The sequence below is a fragment of the Pseudophryne corroboree genome, chromosome 3, assembly GCF_028390025.1.
Source record: "Pseudophryne corroboree isolate aPseCor3 chromosome 3, aPseCor3.hap2, whole genome shotgun sequence".
NCBI classification, from domain to species: domain Eukaryota; kingdom Metazoa; phylum Chordata; class Amphibia; order Anura; family Myobatrachidae; genus Pseudophryne; species Pseudophryne corroboree.
The window spans coordinates 246,474,078-246,495,427 of record NC_086446.1 but is presented as its reverse complement, the minus strand read 5'-3'; the positions used below and the strand labels follow the sequence as shown (position 1 = coordinate 246,495,427).

At 43.2% G+C, this 21,350-nt stretch overlaps 1 protein-coding gene across 4 annotated transcripts in view; it reads left to right on the top strand.

Moving 5' to 3' along the window:
• NFATC2 (nuclear factor of activated T cells 2) overlaps positions 1-19,107 on the top strand; it is a 202,036-nt gene extending 182,929 nt beyond the window's left edge. For 3 of the 4 annotated variants that reach the window (XM_063958976.1, XM_063958975.1, XM_063958973.1), the window contains one exon: positions 17,433-19,107. In XM_063958976.1, the coding sequence (XP_063815046.1) occupies positions 17,433-17,488 (56 nt within the window). In that variant the 3' untranslated portion in view covers positions 17,489-19,107. Of the gene's footprint in view, positions 1-10,773; positions 10,862-17,432 lie in introns of all 4 variants that reach the window. The other variant, XM_063958974.1, reaches the window with a different exon arrangement.
• Positions 19,108-21,350: the final 2,243 nt, after the last annotated feature.

Here is a 21,350-nt window from a genome sequence, read left to right as displayed (position 1 = left end):
TCAACCAGTCTATATTAGCAGCAGACACAGTACAGTGCGGTAGTTCACGGCTGTGGCTACCTCTGTGTCGGCACTCGGCAGCCCGTCCATAATTGTATATACCACCTAACCGTGTTTTTTTTTTCTTTCTTTATACATACATACTAGTTACGAGTATACTATCTCTTTATCAACCAGTCTATATTAGCAGCAGACACAGTACAGTGCGGTAGTTCACGGCTGTGGCTACCTCTGTGTCGGCACTCGGCAGCCCGTCCATAATTGTATATACCACCTAACCGTGGTTTTTTTTTCTTTCTTTATACATACATACTAGTTACGAGTATACTATCTCTTTATCAACCAGTCTATATATTAGCAGCAGACACAGTACAGTGCGGTAGTTCACGGCTGTGGCTACCTCTGTGTCGGCACTCGGCAGCCCGTCCATAATTGTATATACCACCTAACCGTGGTTTTTTTTTCTTTCTTTATAGTCATACTAGTTACGAGTATACTATCTCTTTATCAACCAGTCTATATTAGCAGCAGACACAGTACAGTGCGGTAGTTCACGGCTGTGGCTACCTCTGTGTCGGCACTCGGCAGCCCGTCCATAATTGTATATACCACCTAACCGTGTTTTTTTTTTCTTTCTTTATACATACATACTAGTTACGAGTATACTATCTCTTTATCAACCAGTCTATATTAGCAGCAGACACAGTACAGTGCGGTAGTTCACGGCTGTGGCTACCTCTGTGTCGGCACTCGGCAGCCCGTCCATAATTGTATATACCACCTAACCGTGGTTTTTTTTTCTTTCTTTATACATACATACTAGTTACGAGTATACTATCTCTTTATCAACCAGTCTATATATTAGCAGCAGACACAGTACAGTGCGGTAGTTCACAGCTGTGGCTACCTCTGTGTCGGCACTCGGCAGCCCGTCCATAATTGTATATACCACCTAACCGTGGTTTTTTTTTCTTTCTTTATACATACATACTAGTTACGAGTATACTATCTCTTTATCAACCAGTCTATATTAGCAGCAGACACAGTACAGTGCGGTAGTTCACGGCTGTGGCTACCTCTGTGTCGGCACTCGGCAGCCCGTCCATAATTGTATATACCACCTAACCGTGTTTTTTTTTTCTTTCTTTATACATACATACTAGTTACGAGTATACTATCTCTTTATCAACCAGTCTATATATTAGCAGCAGACACAGTACAGTGCGGTAGTTCACGGCTGTGGCTACCTCTGTGTCGGCACTCGGCAGCCCGTCCATAATTGTATATACCACCTAACCGTGGTTTTTTTTTCTTTCTTTATAGTCATACTAGTTACGAGTATACTATCTCTTTATCAACCAGTCTATATTAGCAGCAGACACAGTACAGTGCGGTAGTTCATGGCTGTGGCTACCTCTGTGTCGGCACTCGGCAGCCCGTCCATAATTGTATATACCACCTAACCGTGGTTTTTTTTTCTTTCTTTATACATACATACTAGTTACGAGTATACTATCTCTTTATCAACCAGTCTATATATTAGCAGCAGACACAGTACAGTGTGGTAGTTCACGGCTGTGGCTACCTCTGTGTCGGCACTCGGCAGCCCGTCCATAATTGTATATACCACCTAACCGTGGTTTTTTTTTCTTTCTTTATACATACATACTAGTTACGAGTATACTATCTCTTTATCAACCAGTCTATATATTAGCAGCAGACACAGTACAGTGCGGTAGTTCACGGCTGTGGCTACCTCTGTGTCGGCACTCGGCAGCCCGTCCATAATTGTATATACCACCTAACCGTGGTTTTTTTTTCTTTCTTTATACATACATACTAGTTACGAGTATACTATCTCTTTATCAACCAGTCTATATATTAGCAGCAGACACAGTACAGTGCGGTAGTTCACGGCTGTGGCTACCTCTGTGTCGGCACTCGGCAGCCCGTCCATAATTGTATATACCACCTAACCGTGGTTTTTTTTTCTTTCTTTATACATACATACTAGTTACGAGTATACTATCTCTTTATCAACCAGTCTATATATTAGCAGCAGACACAGTACAGTGCGGTAGTTCACGGCTGTGGCTACCTCTGTGTCGGCACTCGGCAGCCCGTCCATAATTGTATATACCACCTAACCGTGGTTTTTTTTTCTTTCTTTATACATACATACTAGTTACGAATATACTATCTCTTTATCAACCAGTCTATATATTAGCAGCAGACACAGTACAGTGCGGTAGTTCACGGCTGTGGCTACCTCTGTGTCGGCACTCGGCAGCCCGTCCATAATTGTATACTAGTATCCAATCCATCCATCTCCATTGTTTACCTGAGGTGCCTTTTAGTTGTGCCTATTAAAATATGGAGAACAAAAATGTTGAGGTTCCAAAATTAGGGAAAGATCAAGATCCACTTCCACCTCGTGCTGAAGCTGCTGCCACTAGTCATGGCCGAGACGATGAAATGCCAGCAACGTCGTCTGCCAAGGCCGATGCCCAATGTCATAGTACAGAGCATGTCAAATCCAAAACACCAAATATCAGTAAAAAAAGGACTCCAAAACCTAAAATAAAATTGTCGGAGGAGAAGCGTAAACTTGCCAATATGCCATTTACCACACGGAGTGGCAAGGAACGGCTGAGGCCCTGGCCTATGTTCATGGCTAGTGGTTCAGCTTCACATGAGGATGGAAGCACTCAGCCTCTCGCTAGAAAAATGAAAAGACTCAAGCTGGCAAAAGCAGCACAGCAAAGAACTGTGCATTCTTCGAAATCCCAAATCCACAAGGAGAGTCCAATTGTGTCGGTTGCGATGCCTGACCTTCCCAACACTGGACGTGAAGAGCATGCGCCTTCCACCATTTGCACGCCCCCTGCAAGTGCTGGAAGGAGCACCCGCAGTCCAGTTCCTGATAGTCAGATTGAAGATGTCAGTGTTGAAGTACACCAGGATGAGGAGGATATGGGTGTTGCTGGCGCTGGGGAGGAAATTGACCAGGAGGATTCTGATGGTGAGGTGGTTTGTTTAAGTCAGGCACCCGGGGAGACACCTGTTGTCCGTGGGAGGAATATGGCCGTTGACATGCCAGGTGAAAATACCAAAAAAATCAGCTCTTCGGTGTGGAGGTATTTCACCAGAAATGCGGACAACAGGTGTCAAGCCGTGTGTTCCCTTTGTCAAGCTGTAATAAGTAGGGGTAAGGACGTTAACCACCTCGGAACATCCTCCCTTATACGTCACCTGCAGCGCATTCATAATAAGTCAGTGACAAGTTCAAAAACTTTGGGTGACAGCGGAAGCAGTCCACTGACCAGTAAATCCCTTCCTCTTGTAACCAAGCTCACGCAAACCACCCCACCAACTCCCTCAGTGTCAATTTCCTCCTTCCCCAGGAATGCCAATAGTCCTGCAGGCCATGTCACTGGCAATTCTGACGAGTCCTCTCCTGCCTGGGATTCCTCCGATGCATCCTTGCGTGTAACGCCTACTGCTGCTGGCGCTGCTGTTGTTGCCGCTGGGAGTCGATGGTCATCCCAGAGGGGAAGTCGTAAGCCCACTTGTACTACTTCCAGTAAGCAATTGACTGTTCAACAGTCCTTTGCGAGGAAGATGAAATATCACAGCAGTCATCCTACTGCAAAGCGGATAACTGAGGCCTTGACAACTATGTTGGTGTTAGACGTGCGTCCGGTATCCGCCGTTAGTTCACAGGGAACTAGACAATTTATTGAGGCAGTGTGCCCCCGTTACCAAATACCATCTAGGTTCCACTTCTCTAGGCAGGCGATACCGAGAATGTACACGGACGTCAGAAAAAGACTCACCAGTGTCCTAAAAAATGCAGTTGTACCCAATGTCCACTTAACCACGGACATGTGGACAAGTGGAGCAGGGCAGGGTCAGGACTATATGACTGTGACAGCCCACTGGGTAGATGTATGGACTCCCGCCGCAAGAACAGCAGCGGCGGCACCAGTAGCAGCATCTCGCAAACGCCAACTCTTTCCTAGGCAGGCTACGCTTTGTATCACCGGTTTCCAGAATACGCACACAGCTGAAAACCTCTTACGGCAACTGAGGAAGATCATCGTGGAATGGATTACCCCAATTGGACTCTCCTGTGGATTTGTGGCATCGGACAACGCCAGCAATATTGTGTGTGCATTAAATATGGGCAAATTCCAGCACGTCCCATGTTTTGCACATACCTTGAATTTGGTGGTGCAGAATTTTTTAAAAAACGACAGGGGCGTGCAAGAGATGCTGTCGGTGGCCAGAAAAATTGCGGGACACTTTCGGCGTACAGGCACCACGTACAGAAGACTGGAGCACCACCAAAAACTACTGAACCTGCCCTGCCATCATCTGAAGCAAGAAGTGGTAACGAGGTGGAATTCAACCCTCTATATGCTTCAGAGGTTGGAGGAGCAGCAAAAGGCCATTCAAGCCTATACAATTGAGCACGATATAGGAGGTGGAATGCACCTGTCTCAAGTGCAGTGGAGAATGATTTCAACGTTGTGCAAGGTTCTGATGCCCTTTGAACTTGCCACACGTGAAGTCAGTTCAGACACTGCCAGCCTGAGTCAGGTCATTCCCCTCATCAGGCTTTTGCAGAAGAAGCTGGAGGCATTGAAGAAGGAGCTAAAAGGGAGCGATTCCGCTAGGCATGTGGGACTTGTGGATGCAGCCCTTAATTCGCTTAACAAGGATTCACGGGTGGTCAATCTGTTGAAATCAGAGCACTACATTTTGGCCACCGTGCTCGATCCTAGATTTAAAGCCTACCTTGGATCTCTCTTTCCGGCAGACACAAGTCTGCTGGGGTTGAAAGACCTGCTGGTGACAAAATTGTCAAGTCAAGCGGAACGCGACCTGTCAACATCTCCTCCTTCACATTCTCCCGCAACTGGGGGTGCGAGGAAAAGGCTCAGAATTCCGAGCCCACCCGCTGGCGGTGATGCAGGGCAGTCTGGAGCGACTGCTGATGCTGACATCTGGTCCGGACTGAAGGACCTGACAACGATTACGGACATGTCGTCTACTGTCACTGCATATGATTCTCTCAACATTGATAGAATGGTGGAGGATTATATGAGTGACCGCATCCAAGTAGGCACGTCACACAGTCCGTACTTATACTGGCAGGAAAAAGAGGCAATTTGGAGGCCCTTGCACAAACTGGCTTTATTCTACCTAAGTTGCCCTCCCACAAGTGTGTACTCCGAAAGAGTGTTTAGTGCCGCCGCTCACCTTGTCAGCAATCGGCGTACGAGGTTACATCCAGAAAATGTGGAGAAGATGATGTTCATTAAAATGAATTATAATCAATTCCTCCGCGGAGACATTGACCAGCAGCAATTGCCTCCACAAAGTACACAGGGAGCTGAGATGGTGGATTCCAGTGGGGACGAATTGATAATCTGTGAGGAGGGGGATGTACACGGTGATATATCGGAGGGTGAAGATGAGGTGGACATCTTGCCTCTGTAGAGCCAGTTTGTGCAAGGAGAGATTAATTGCTTCTTTTTTGGGGGGGGTCCAAACCAACCCGTCATATCAGTCACAGTCGTGTGGCAGACCCTGTCACTGAAATGATGGGTTGGTTAAAGTGTGCATGTCCTGTTTTGTTTATACAACATAAGGGTGGGTGGGAGGGCCCAAGGACAATTCCATCTTGCACCTCTTTTTTCTTTTCTTTTTCTTTGCATCATGTGCTGATTGGGGAGGGTTTTTTGGAAGGGACATCCTGCGTGACACTGCAGTGCCACTCCTAGATGGGCCCGGTGTTTGTGTCGGCCACTAGGGTCGCTAATCTTACTCACACAGTCAGCTACCTCATTGCGCCTCTTTTTTTCTTTGCGTCATGTGCTGTTTGGGGAGGGTTTTTTGGAAGGGACATCCTGCGTGACACTGCAGTGCCACTCCTAGATGGGCCCGGTGTTTGTGTCGGCCACTAGGGTCGCTAATCTTACTCACACAGCTACCTCATTGCGCCTCTTTTTTTCTTTGCGTCATGTGCTGTTTGGGGAGGGTTTTTTGGAAGGGACATCCTGCGTGACACTGCAGTGCCACTCCTAGATGGGCCCGGTGTTTGTGTCGGCCACTAGGGTCGCTAATCTTACTCACACAGCTACCTCATTGCGCCTCTTTTTTTCTTTGCGTCATGTGCTGTTTGGGGAGGGTTTTTTGGAAGGGCCATCCTGCGTGACACTGCAGTGCCACTCCTAGATGGGCCCGGTGTTTGTGTCGGCCACTAGGGTCGCTAATCTTACTCACACAGCTACCTCATTGCGCCTCTTTTTTTCTTTGCGTCATGTGCTGTTTGGGGAGGGTTTTTTGGAAGGGACATCCTGCGTGACACTGCAGTGCCACTCCTAGATGGGCCCGGTGTTTGTGTCGGCCACTAGGGTCGCTTATCTTACTCACACAGCGACCTCGGTGCAAATTTTAGGACTAAAAATAATATTGTGAGGTGTGAGGTATTCAGAATAGACTGAAAATGAGTGTAAATTATGGTTTTTGAGGTTAATAATACTTTGGGATCAAAATGACCCCCAAATTCTATGATTTAAGCTGTTTTTTAGTGTTTTTTGAAAAAAACACCCGAATCCAAAACACACCCGAATCCGACAAAAAAAATTCGGTGAGGTTTTGCCAAAACGCGTTCGAACCCAAAACACGGCCGCGGAACCGAACCCAAAACCAAAACACAAAACCCGAAAAATTTCAGGCGCTCATCTCTACTATATACCCTATATGCTACACTACATCCCTACACTACATCCCTTTATATGTTACACCACATCAGTGCACTACATGCCCCTATATACTGCAATACATTACTACACTGCATAACCTATAAGCTACACGAAATCCCCCCATCTGGGAGGCAAAGTGGAGGTTGATACTGCTAACTGGGAGCACAGTGCGCTTCTATAGCTTGTACAGTGCACCGCACACTAGTCGCAGCACTGCATGGCAAAGAAGAGAGTTTAAGACAGTAGCCAGTATAGGAGAGATCCCAGGTACTGAAGCTCACCTGCTCAGCGCCGGAGCCAGCTGCGGGCAGACAGGTGGGTCAGAAACATTGCCCTGGGAGCTGTCACCTGTCTCACAGGAGCAGCACAGCACTGCCGGTTAAAAAACAAACAAAAATCCTGCTCCTCTAACTCCTTGGTGCCCCCTCAAATCCTGCACCCAGGGCACATGCCCCCTTAGCCCCTCTCCCCTCCCCCCCTAGTTACGGCCCTGACATTATGAGTATATGCAAATGATGGATTAGACTGTAGATTACCGAGAAAAGAGCCTGTATCTGGGAAGAGGGGTAAATTGCTTGCATTTATTTTGTATGCCCATAAGCACTATGCATGATAATAAAAAAAATATTAGAGCTGGTACTTTTGTTACAATGCTAATTGCATAGCTCTGCTTTACATTGCACTAAGCAATAACGGTCCAGCCTAAGGTGTATACACTGTTTTAAGTAGCTGGACACTGCTTGAAACCGCGTTGAATAACTCATGTTGGACCTGAGTTTTTTGGTGTGAAAGGGGTATAATTGACATACAGTATAGCTTGTGCTCTTATACAGGCACCTCTGGCAAGTTCTATGTTACTCTAGGTATAAATGGATGACACTGCTAGCCAAACACATTACACTATTATTTGGTCACTAGTGTGAATGCTACTACAGGTAATTGCACTGTTTATGGGCTCCTCATAAACATGGCTAACAACCATATCACTGCATGCCTTAAAGCTCTCTCTCCTAGAAGTGTTATGCTATCAAAGGCTTTCACTTTAGTCTTAAAAACTATTCCTACAGTATGCCTGCCCACAATCATTACCTCAGAGCAGGGAGATCTCTTATAGTACAGATCATTTAGTGAGCCACAAATATGTCTGACGTACAACCAGGCTCAGGAAGTGGGCAGTACACTGAAGGGCCAAAAGTCATGGCAGTACACTGAAGTGCTAAAAGTTATGGGATATCAGTATGTAAAGGTAATTGGAGGTGGCGCAACCATACTGTCACGTCTTGGAAATGTTCAGATCTGCATCAGTTGTAATTGACAACTTGTGAGTCAGTTTGAACTCTGGCTAGGCTGCTCACGGCAAGGAGACCTGAATTATAGGAGTTCGATTGGGGCATGATAGTCTGTGCCGATAGATAGGACATTCCATTTCCACAATTGTGCATACATTCAACATTCCTCGATCTATGGCGTCACTTGTGTATCGGGAATTCCTCATGGATGGCATTACCACAAACTATGGACAGCGCAGTGGCCGACCACGAGTGCTTCATGATTGTGACCAATGAGGTCTGGCCAGTACTGTCCATGGTAACAGATGACATTGGTTCAGATCACATCCACATTCAATGCAAGAGGTACCAGACCCATGGCCATCAGGTCAGTGCAGCGTTCTTTAGCTTCCATGGGATATGTGAGCATAAGACCCACCAGAGTGCCCCTGTTAACACTACGACACCGGACACAGCACTTCACCTGGGCTTGTGACATCGCTATTTGTTCCCTGGAGGACTAGCAACAAGTCGCATGGTACGATGAGTCATGGTTTCAGTTGTTTCAGGCTGATGGAAGGGTTCATGTGTGGAGCAGACCCCATGAGGCCATGGACCCCAGTTATCAACAAGGCACCATGCAGACTGGTGGTTGTTCCATAATGGTGTGGGTTGTGTTAACATGGCATGGGTTGGGGCCGTTGGTCCGCCTGAACATTGACTGGTAACTGTTACATTGCAGTGCTTGATGACCATTTGCAGACCTTCATGGACTTCATGTACCCCCACAATGATGAAATATTCCAGCAGGATAATGCACCATGTCATCAGCCTCACGTTGTCCAGAATTGATTCAAGAAGCATTCCAGAGAGTTACAACAAATGGTGTGGTCACCACGTTCACCCGACATGATCGAGCATTTATGGGACATGGTGAAGAGGTCCATTCGCACCTGAGATCCTGTACATACAAATATTAGGGAGCTGTGGGAAGCTATCCAGATGGCATGGGTCAACATCTCTCCAGTGTCTTTCAGTTCACTTGTGGAATCGATGCCACGTTGAGTTGCTGCACTTCGCTGGACTAGAGGTCACTTATCTTATGACTTTTGGCAGCGTATACTTTTACCTGGCTATACGAATAGCAGGCTGAGCTGTTTCAGGTATCAGCAGCTTATATTTAACAATACATTTCTCTAATGAAAATAGTTCACTTCAGTGCCCAAGTGAGTTGACTAGTAAGAGAAGAAAACACTTATTGGTAAAAGGTCAGTCAGAGAAAGGCCCTATAATCTGTCTCTTCCAGGAAATCTCACTAGCTGATCCTTTAAGTACTTTACACTGGAGTTATTGCTGTCAGTAATGCCAGCTAAGTGGTCCCTACACAACCTGCACCTCTTCTCTCACAGCAAATAGCTGAGGTCCTAACACCTTGCACCATTACTTCAGGACTAATTGTTTCCCGAGCCTGTCTGCGCCCATGTCTGTGCTTTGTGGCTGCACTCAGGTGATATGTTAGGCTGCAATCCTACATTACAAGCTTTCATTTGGTCAGAAGTGTTGCAGTATTTACAGCAAACCATAGTACTGGATACTTTGTGGTTTTAGTTTCTTCCCCTTAATGATTTAAAAGAAGATAAGAGTCAAACAAAATTCATTCAGCAATTTGTTGTACAAAAATAAAATGTTGTGTACAGTTCAGTTAGGTAAAGTTTAGGCTTCACTACTACTGGATGCAATTAGTCCTGTATATAACTAGCAGGTTGTGCCAAAGACCATAACTGCACAGCACATAGGCAGGTTGATTGAATGCAACTAATGATTTTAAAGTTGCCGGCTGTTTCATCATAGCAGTACAGATTTAATTGTGGAAATGGGAAAAAGGTCATAGTTTTATACAAAGAAAATAATCCCAATTTGTCATTCTCGTATGAGAGTTAATTGACTTAAACTACTGTAGTCTAGTGTATTTAACCTACCCATCTATAATTACTTATAGTAACAAGATATGTACTGCCATATCTTGCTAGGAATACAGACGCATAGGCATTCTCCATAAAACAAAGCTTACATGATCTCTGGCAAAAACAGCCAGCAAAACAAAGAGGTTCCAATACACCCACCTCCACGGTTCAAGAGAAAGAGAACTCATCTAATCAGCTACAGCAGCTGCTGCAATCTTCCATTCAAACCACAGGCTGTGAGCCCTGGGGCCTCAAGGTGATGTAGAACAGGCCAGACTCTCAGAATGCAAATTATAGGCCCCCTATAATTTTGCTATTCATGAGTTATGGTGGGGGAGTTCTTTAGATAAAATTCATGTTCCAGAGTCATGGTTAGGCAGAAATACTGTAGAACAGGGCACTCATTATCCATATGTAACTCCCCCAGTGTATATCATGGTTTGTAGTTGATGAAGTATACTGAAAGTTTCTGTAGAGCGCAATTTTTCCGTTTTCCCCCCAAAAATGACTTCATTAACCAGATATTTGGCAAATATTGCTCTGTACAAAGCAGTGAACTACAATGGTCTTCCTATGTGACATGGTTATGTAGCTTGGATGGTGTAATGATATTGGTCTTGATCACTGTGTGTAATGATTTACCCAAACCAAGAATATACAGAATTGCAGGTTGCGATATGGCACTTAGAAACCAAACCTTGCAGTTCTGGTACTTTTTTTTTTGTATCTACTCGAAACTCAAAATTGGTTTTTGCAAATCTTTTTCAGAACTGATAGATACAAACCTTAGCTGGATACAAAACATTATATGAGGCCGAAGGCCAGTGGTCTCTGAGGCAAGAATTGAAAGTAAAAGGTAACTCATTTTACTCCCTTTTTCCTGGCAGTTTCTCACATTTCTCATATTTTTATTGCCCATTCTTTCACCTTCGTCAATTCTCTCTCTTTCTGTTTCACTGTGAATTTACCTGAGAGAGTGTATGGAAATATCTGGTCTAGTTGCATAGTATGGATGATGACTAGAATACACATTTCTTCCATCTTATTGTTTCAGTAAACAGATTAGAAAGACTTTATAGTCTACCACAAGTGTGGCTATTCCTAACTTTTGTTATTTCTATGAGTAATTTTCCTTTGTACTCCAATGAGGTATTACTTTTTAGTTAGATTTAACTCTTGCAAGCTAAAATCTAATTGTAAGTAAGGCAACCGCATACATCACCTGTACATAGTGGAGTCAGCCATTCTTTTCTATAACTAATAATCATGAAGTCATTAATTCTAGTGAATTACTAGGCAGTATCATCATGAATGTCCTCACTCGCTATGTGTGGCAGGTGATCCATATTGAGTTTAAATTGTAGTTATGTTATCCAATGTTTGTTGTGCTTTGTTTTACATAATAGCAATCGTGTCTACAATACTATGGTCATGACAGTTATTTTGGCCACATTTATTACATAAACCTCATTTTGTTTAGTAGATTTGTTGACAAACACTATGAACACTCATTTGAGGATCTTGTTCAATAGAAATGGCCACCATTGGCTTAGTATTTGCGTATATAGTGTTTTCTTTTATCATGACCATATTTGCCTGGAAGGGAACATTTGCTTTTTACATATTGTAATCTTGCCAGGGCTGGCTATTTTAGTACATGTACAGCAAGAGAACTGTGAGGAATAGTGTACACCAGCATAGTAGCGAGCGTTGTGTATTTCACTACTAGCCCAGCTCAGATCTCAAGCCAAACAATCAGCTGAGAGAGTATTATGTTACATGCTCATTCCGGGGTACAATATATGTGATAAGTAAATACAAAGACAAAATAGTACTGTACCTGGGGAAGTCTTCCCTTTGCTTGAATTGTGCACAGTTTTAATGTCTTTTCACTCTGTCTAACCATTGGGCATGTAGGGACTAATCTGTTAAATTTTTGCAGATATAAAAAAAAAACAGTAGCTCTTGGACCATGTAAATTCAATGTGACAGGCTCCATTCATTTATACAGCACATAGAAAATGTAGGTGACTGCCAGTATCATTATAATGAAGTAGTGTGCGCTAGGTACTCTCATTATAATTTTTTACATTACTAGTCTGCTTAAAATAAATTTACAGTAGATTATCACAAAAATGGTAGAGATTATAAAGCCTTGCAATAATAGCTATACTAGGGTAAGCATTTTGTTTTGTGACATTACCCTGAATTCCTGGCTTGAGTGTTGTGTAAGAACAATGCTGTAAGGCAGATTGGGTGAACGATGCAGCGTGGTTGGTGGATATGCACACTGATGCAGCCAATGATCTGCTGATGCATTATTCCTTCCTTATGCAGGGGCAAGCCAAACATACTAAAATGGTTGGATAATTTCCTCCAAACCATTGTTTGGCATAACACACACCCCTGATAGCATGGAGTAAATGACAGCCATTCAGATGTTTGCTTTTACATGTCCAAAGTACTCTAGAGTAACCAAAGGTTTTACATAGCGGGTTGTTAGGGTTACAGCATGTATTTTATTTGCTCCAATTTATTAAATTGGCCCCTCATTTTTTTTGTTCTCAATTGTAAATATTTTATTGTAACTGCTATATGTCTGAGTATTGTGTTTTAGGCCTTGTCTCCATAACTTTAATATTTTTATTCAGCTAGAGCAGTGGTTCTCAACCTCAACCATTGGCAGTTCTGTAATGGATGCAATGTGTGCGGTGCACGCGGGCCCCTGGGTCCAGGGGGGCCCACACCACACCCATTTTAATACTTACCTTTCCAGAGTCTAGCATCGGGCGTTACGGTCATGGCGCAGTAGCAAAATTGGTCTCCGGATCATGGTGGGCGTCAAGTTTCCGGAGACCTACGCATGTGCAGTAGACTCCGGCACAATGCCGGAGTCTACAGCGCTGTACAGAGGAAGGGGCCCACCCAGAGGTGCACACAGGCCCCCTCCACTGTTGAAGTGCCACTGACCTCAACCCCCAAATTTGCCCAACAGGTAATGTTTTGAGGATTTCTGTATGGAAGCTGGTGGGGTAATTACTGACCCATCAACGTAGCATAACTCACCTGTGCATTATCAAATAATTATATAAAACATGACCTGTTGGTGGTACTTGAGGACTGGGTTTGGGAACCTTAAGCTGGAGTTTCTTTTTCCATAAAGCATGGTTTCTAGCAGTGCAGTTTTATTGACTTGGCATTTAGATCTCAGAGTAATCTATTGCTAACTGAACCTTGTAATTCTAAAGCTCCAGCAATCGATGTTCTGAGAGCCAACATGAATACACTATATAATGGATTACTCACTTCTCTAAGAGGAATACACTAAACATATTGTCACCACACTGAAGTACTTGTAAACAATGCTTTTGCTTATCCGTTGCCAAGCCAGGTACTTCTGGGTGCCATTCAAAAGGTTCTTCCAAAAAGGTTTGGTAGCACCTGCTGGCACAAAGAGGAAACCTCCACACAACAGCGTCCTATTCATGTAGAACATGGCTTTTATATACTTTACAATTACTGTAGGAAAGTGGGCTAAATATCATATGATCTTGCTGTAAAAAAAGCTATCCTTTTTTTTTTTTTGTCTCTATGAACTTTAGGAAACTAATACCTCTACTAAGGGTATTTAAACATAAAAGCAAACTGAATAAAGTAAAGTAAGTATCTTATCCCAGAATCCTTTGCTCTGCCCTTAATGACTATAAGGGTTTATTTCAATGAAGTTTACCAGTGTAATATAATAACTATTGTGCTTCTGTGATCTCATATTACAAAGCGACTACCAACAAGTAAAGTAAATCCATCAGATGCTATACTGACTCAATAGTCTAATAATTGTGTTTATTAAATTATAGTTGCGGAAGGTTGAAGCCAGGATGGCACTGCATGGGGTGGTGGTGGCTTGACATGATGTGGTGAAGGGAGTGATGGGTGCATGCTGTGGCTGTATGATTGCATAATTGTGCCCACATACAGTGGGGGACAATGACACTATTCAGTTCGAATAGCGTCATTGGCTGCCAGGTCCGGTGGCTAATTTAATCACCCTGACCATGACTCAGGGCTGTTTCTAGCCAATTTGGCTCCCAGTGCGAGATTTAAAAATGCGCCCCCATGACATTAAAAAATGTGCCCCCCCCCCCCCCCCCACACACCTAGTAAAAAAAAAAAAAAAACTTGCGCGCGCACCCGGCAAGGGGGCATGGCCTCATGTAAATGGGTGTGGCCTCATTTAAATGGGCATGGCCTCGTCTGAAAAGACTACCTCACAATCCAGTTTTTGACCCTGCTCCAACAGATCACGACCACCACAGGGAAAAAAATTCTACCATATTATGCAACACACCGCAATGCCCTTGATACATTAAATCCCCACACTACGGCAGGCAAGAGTCCCCATTTCACACATTACTGCAGGTGTCCCCATTTTACACATTGAGAGAGAGAGAGAATACTTACAGAGGCGATTACAGCTCTTCGGCCCACCTCACCAGTCGCTCCTCGCGCCGGCCTTTCCCTCTTCCTAACTTGGATCCCCCTCTGTACTCCGCTCGGGGGGAGTTTCGCATTGTGACGGGGTTGCGCCGTGACGTAACGACGCAACCACGTCATTCTGTGAAACTCCGCCCCCAGAGCGGGTTACTCGGGGAGAGATAGGAGGGGGAAGCAGGGAGCCACAGTTAGTGCCGCGGCGGGCGCCCAGTGCGGTTGCACTGCTCGCCTGCCCCAAGAAACTGCCCTGCCATGACTAGTCAGTGTTCCGGGAGATTTATTAGCAAGACTATACCCAACTAAATAACTTAATACCATTTAAAAGAAACACACTATTTAAAATTGAGCAACAGGTCACAAAGCTAATTCACATAGAAATTCTGGGTACTGGTCAAAAGAAATAAAGATGCACTGGTGTAAAAATTTTAATTTTTGTTCTCGGGAAGTGATATGTCTCACTAAATCCAATAGAGGTGACCCCCCCCCCCCCCCCTCCCCAAAAAAACAAGACAAAACAACAACAGTATATGGGACAACACTGTGAGATACAGTACAGAATGTGATGAATCTCAGATACAGAATAAATGTGACACTCAGTCTCAGCGGAACAGTGACCCCTACACCGCCCACTTACTCTATCACTATATTTAGCCTCGTATAGTGTTTCTGCCTAAATACTTACTCACTTCCTGTGCACAGAAATTGTGAAGTAATTTAGTGTTACACACAGTCACCCACAGTGATTATAGATGTGTTTTATTATAAAGGAAACCAATCTGCACTTCCTGTACATAATAATTGTCTGCTCAGTTATAGGATTATATATACATTCATGATGGCCCAGCATCCATAATACAATAAGTATATTCCAGTTGAACTAGTTTATGTGGTCAGGCATTTAAAAGTACATATGTTGAGGACTTAAGTAATTTAAAAAATACCAAACACAAATGCACTTTATTTTAGTTGGTGAAATTCCTATAGGAAATCTATTTTATTGCCTCATTTTGGTTGAGACTTATCAAAGTTTGGAGAGAGGTACTAACCAATCAGCTCCTAACTGCCATGTTACAGGCTGTGGGGTCTATTCATAATGCAGAGAAAAGCTCTGTTTTTCAGAAAACATGGCTTTTCTCTGCTTTGTGCTATTCACAGAGTGGGTCACCGTGGAAAGTTCCTGACTTCTCCAGCAGCATCCCTGCTCCATGCCTGAATTGCATCACCATTCTTTAGTATGGTGAGTAAGATTCACGAAGGAACGGAAAGCTCAGCTTTCTGCTTCTCCAGGGAGTTCAGATTCGCCATCTCAGGATGGCGGTCTAAACTTCAGCGCAGAATCTGCAGGGAAGCTCAATACTTCTCTGATCTCTACCCGGCACTCGTCGCTAGCTCCGGCCCCTGGCCTACTAGCATCCCCTGCAGCCTCCTGGGACCTCAGCCAGTGGCGCATCAGCAGAAGGGTCCTGCAGCTGAAGACGGGATTGCATTACCGGAAAGGTAAGTATACATGAATAGCTATTTTTCAAAGCTATATATTGCATCAACCTGATGCAATGTATAGTGATTAGTATCAATTCACTTTTATTTCTACATGAATAGACCCTGTGTTTGATAAATGACAGGAACTGATTGGTTGGTACTTTTTCTCTCTCCAAGCTTTGATAAATCTTCCCTTTTGTCTGCTTACTGTGTTTGATTATAGCGATCCCCACGCACATGCTGTATCACCATTTCCCGGTCTGTCAGTCTCACAATACACTTCTGGAAAAGGACCCATCACCGGGTCTCCTTGTAACTACATAATGCAGTAAAGTAATAAGGTTTCATGAAACAAAACAGGAGAATAAGTCCAGCACACTCCTTCAGGCTAGCATTCTGCAGCAGTGAGCTTAGTTCGGCTTATAGGCAAGTATTTTCATGCTTTCTTGTGATAACTCTGTCATTACTCAAGACACTAAGATGTAAAAGAAATGGGGACATCATGGGATCTGGAAATGGGTCTATGACAAGATCTGCCCTAGATATAATATCTGTGTGTCGGTTCTATAAGTGATAGGTTCAGTGGTGAGGAAAGTGGAAGGTAAAGCATTCAGTCTTTGCTTCCATGTGTCGAATGCACCAAAAACATTGCTTTTATAATGGGAAAAAAGATCCCCTGTACTCAGGACAGTTGGACCGTGTGCTCAGAAATGGCCTGTGTGGTTTTCTCATGTAATCTCTCAGTCAGTACTAATCATGTCTGATACAAATATACATACACCTGTGTTACTGGAGCATACTGTACATCAAGTAAATCTCACACCACTTTCTAGGAGTTATAGTCCAATCACTCATGGTTGTAACTTTTACATTTTTAGAAGCCATCAAACCTAATTTTGATAACATGGTTATCTTGGTTGAAGACGTTCAGAGCTTTTGCTGCCCACAGCTTCTAACAATATAACCTGTATGACAAGTTCTATTTAAATATAATATGTTTCAACTAGTACTTAGGCTTTGGACATCTGTCCAAAATTCTGCTCTCTGTGTTTGAAAATGGCTGGAACCATAAAAGTGCTTGTGTGACAACAGCTCCATTTTCTTTCAATATGCAGCATTTTAAACATGGTCTGAGAAGTGTCTGCATGACACTACCATAAATAGATGAATTTACTATATACCAGTGACGTTCCGCACGTCCCTGCTATATACTCAACCTCCAAACCAACATTGCTGCATAACTGAATTGCTGTATATATCCCAATAAGCACTTCTTCTGATTTAATATGCACCATGTTGTGCTGAACTTTGTTATTGTTATTCAAAGCTTATATATATATATATATATATATATATATATATATATAGTTTCTAAATACAGTGCAGAGCTTTTAAAATGTACGTTGTTGGAAATCCTTTTACTTATATTTCTATTGTTGTTTTTTTGTATGCAGTTAATGAAATTATCAGAAAGGAGTTTTCTGGCCTACCTGCTAGAAATCAGACATAGAAGTGCGATCCTGCCAGACACCTTGTGCTGACTGCTTCCTCCTTGGAGATCCTTCCCGTTCATACACATCACCTTCTGTTTCCTTTGCACAGTGCAAGCTACCGATTCCAGTACCACAAACAATACGCTGGCACCCAGCTCCTCTACGCGCAGCGCTTCTATAAACATCAAAGCCGTAAGACTTATTGTCCTGTCATTATAAATGTATCTCGGAACCAAGCTCTTTCACAATTGTACAGCAGCGCCGACAAGGGAAATCTATAGAATTGTCATAAATCAGCACACATCCTTTGTTCTCATCCTCAGATGTACTGGACTGGCCTTCATGTTTTTCAGTTGGGCACTTCAGATGAGAAGTGTTAGGAAATGGAGAGTCATGAGACGGATACCGGTTATCAAGTGTCCGTGACTTTAGTAATGTCATTGAAGGAACAGATTTGAAGACAATCAGAAAAAAGAAGAACACAGAAAAAGACTATAATGCACAGCATTACACAATCATCAGTTTATTGGTGGGTCTAATTTCATCTGAAATCCATCTTGTCTGGGTGTGTGCACAGCAGGTCCCAGGCTTATTCTTGTAGAGAGAGGATATGGCAATGGTACATACAGACATACAGTCGGCGCTATGTGTACCTACAGCTGGAGAGTCACAGTACGCCCAGCTCTGAGTCAGATTAATTGCCCCGCAAAGGCAAAAACCACCTATTCCACTCACTTAGTAATATGCTTGTCTGTATGGGCTCAAGGAACCAGCTCCACCCTCTCCTGATTCATGGCTCGTTTTCACTGAATATCCTGAGAACATGGCAGCTTCTGCCTTACATTCCCATATCCCATTCCATGTATTATTGTCATCTGTGTATACTATGTCTCCACTACCAGACAGATCTAGCTTTCTTATTAAAGCACCTTACACGCCCAATCCTACAGCCTAATAATAATCTATATGATGCATCAGTAGAAACTTAGATCAGAATATTTTAGTTCAAAATAAATATTATATACATACATTTCTATTTTTTTTTGTATAGATCATTTATGCAATTTAAAACAGGGATTCCCAAATAGTCTTAGCTGGCACCTGCCTAAGAGTCTACCTGTATCCTACACTTCATGTACAGTCTCTGCTCCCCCCACCCCCACTACTTACTACTCCGCTATCATTCCTCTTGGTGGCCTGCAATCCCTGTTTTATATTATAAGTAGCGCTCTGAAAGTGATCTTCTGGCAGCAAATGTAAATAATTAATGCAGAATATGTTATTTATTGTGTCTAATCAAATGTTTAGAATGATGAATTTAACTAATTTGCTTGTTTTATAAATATATATATAACTGGCCTTTGTATATTTCTGTGGTATGTAATGCTTTAAATAAGAGTTTATCCAAGGTGTGCCTCCTGCAGGTCCCAGGGTCCATGCATTTATAGGGCAGAGCCTATCCTATTGCATTCCCCTGACTGACTATGAAATAGTTACTAATACCCCTTTTCCACCTGCGAGCAAGGGTCGCAGCCGGGAGCCTGACACGGGAGCTGCCCTGCTGCGACCCATGCTCAGCCCCTTTCCCATCAGCAGTCACCAACCCGGCATATTGGTTGGTGACGCTTCTAGTGACGCGGCAGGGGCGGCGCTGGGAGATCACATGATCTCCCAGCGCCGCCCTTCCATACAATGTAAACGGGAGCCGTGTCGCATCGACACGGCTCCCGTTTACACTACAACCCTACCCGGATCATTCCCGTGTCCTACCCAGGTAGCTACCCGGGTAGGATTCACGGGTCACTTGATCCGGGTTTTTGCGGAGGGACCCTTTTCCACTTGCAAAAAACACGGGTAAATGCGCGCCTCCGTGCATTTACCCGTGTTTTTTGAGCTAGTGGAAAAGGGGTATTAGTAGTGTCCCATTGGTCAGTCAGCTCTTACAATACTCCAAAGCTCTTGCAGGACAGACAGGAGCCAATTATAAAGAAACATGTATTACAAGTTGTAATCTGATACATAGCAAGCAGTGTGACTCAGTATCTAGCGGATAGGTGTTTGTAATACTCTGAGCAATGACTGTTTGCTTGCTATGAATTATAGCCTGTGCCCTTTACAAGAAAAATAAATGTTGTATGTAAGATATTTACATGCACAAATATCCCATTGTGGTTGTTGTAGAATAAATGGGTCTATGGAGGTTTCCCGAAATGCAGCATTACATTAAAATCTAGTAAATATAGCCCCCCAGATATGCCGCTCATTAGAATATCTAAAGACTTAAGTAGAACACTTTGGCCGGCCTTCATTTGGGTAATTTTCCTGCGAGTTTTCAGAAATGGAGATTCTAGCTATGATCTTCTAGAAAGTGCTACATAAATGATAAGTAGAATCTGATTGGTTGCTAATGCTATGAGCAACATCTCCACTTCTGTAAACCTGCACTTTAGTAAATATACCCCATACTGTTGTAGCAAAAGTGTGTGGGTTATAGTGGTACATTGTATACATGCTGTAAAATAGGGTGATACAGTTGATAATTTCTAGACTCTGAGGCTCATGTAATGGCCGGCAAGATGCAGGCTGTGCGGGAATTCTGGCAAGTATGCCTGTATTTTTAAAGCGGCAATACTTTACAAAGCAAAACCAGGTTGGACATTCTCGCTGGATTTTCCACACCACTTGCATCTCTTAGGGTATTACATAAGTATTCCTGAGATTGCAGAGCTTGTGCTCTAATGTGGAATCAAATATGTATTTTAGTACAAGTTTCACACAGTTCATGTGGTAATTATTCCTTTCTAGGTCACACACTCTTACAGGAAAACATTGCTCCCAATACTATATTTGTACTTGTGATTGCATATTGTCGCCATTGATCATACTGTATGATGAAGGGTAAACAGAGTAAAAGTAAATGGAAGCATTTTTTTAATCCATAGGTGTTATTGCAAGTGGTTCCATGCATATTTGGAGCACTTTTGTGAATCAGCGCTAAGGTGTTACACTGCTGGTCCCGAGGCAGTCACATACATTATAGTTTATCCCAGACACAGCTACTGTACAGTGTGCTAAAGATACTGTCACCTGCTTCATCATTTGCTTATTACATAGTGAGGTGGAAAAATAAAGTTAGCTCCAAACATTCAAAATGTCTACCCCCAGTATTGCAATTTTTTTACATTTAGCAGTAGACTCAGGCTGTATCTTTCCAATCCCTCTAGCCACTGTGGCAGCGCGACTGGGCTGTATGCCCTCCACAGCACACGGTCAGTGAAGCCTTAACGTGTTTACTTAATAAGAGAGATGTTCTCACTCTGCCTGGAAGACAGCCATATTTGCACATGAGGAAATTTCGTTTTTCCTCAACAATGTGACTGTTGTTACCACAGTGCCTTCCTTCCATTGTACCAAAGAATCTCATATCACATTTTCTGAGGCTTGCACAGGTTCTGATGTATTTTCCATTTCAGGCAAGTGCCTCTGGAATGCGATGTATGCCATTTATGGCTACTAGATGCAGTATAATCTGGTGCTATGTCTGCCCCTTTCCTATCTAGCAGTAGTGTAGTAAAGCCAGTGCATGTCCCATACTTACGGACTGTACAAATAAAATGTCTTATAATATACGGCAGTCTAGGGCTATACACTGTGTGAAAAATAACTGCAAAAGAATTCTACTTGCTCCGCAAATCTCTTGAATGTAACTCAGTGTTTATAGGTTACCTATATCTCACCTCCTCAAATCACAGCAGGATATACATATAATACAATACTCTAGGAACTCCTTGCTATTATTTAGCCAAGCGATTAGTAAATGTGTTATCAATGTATTAATATTCTCTGTACAATATAATCTAATTACCATTTGTAATTGGA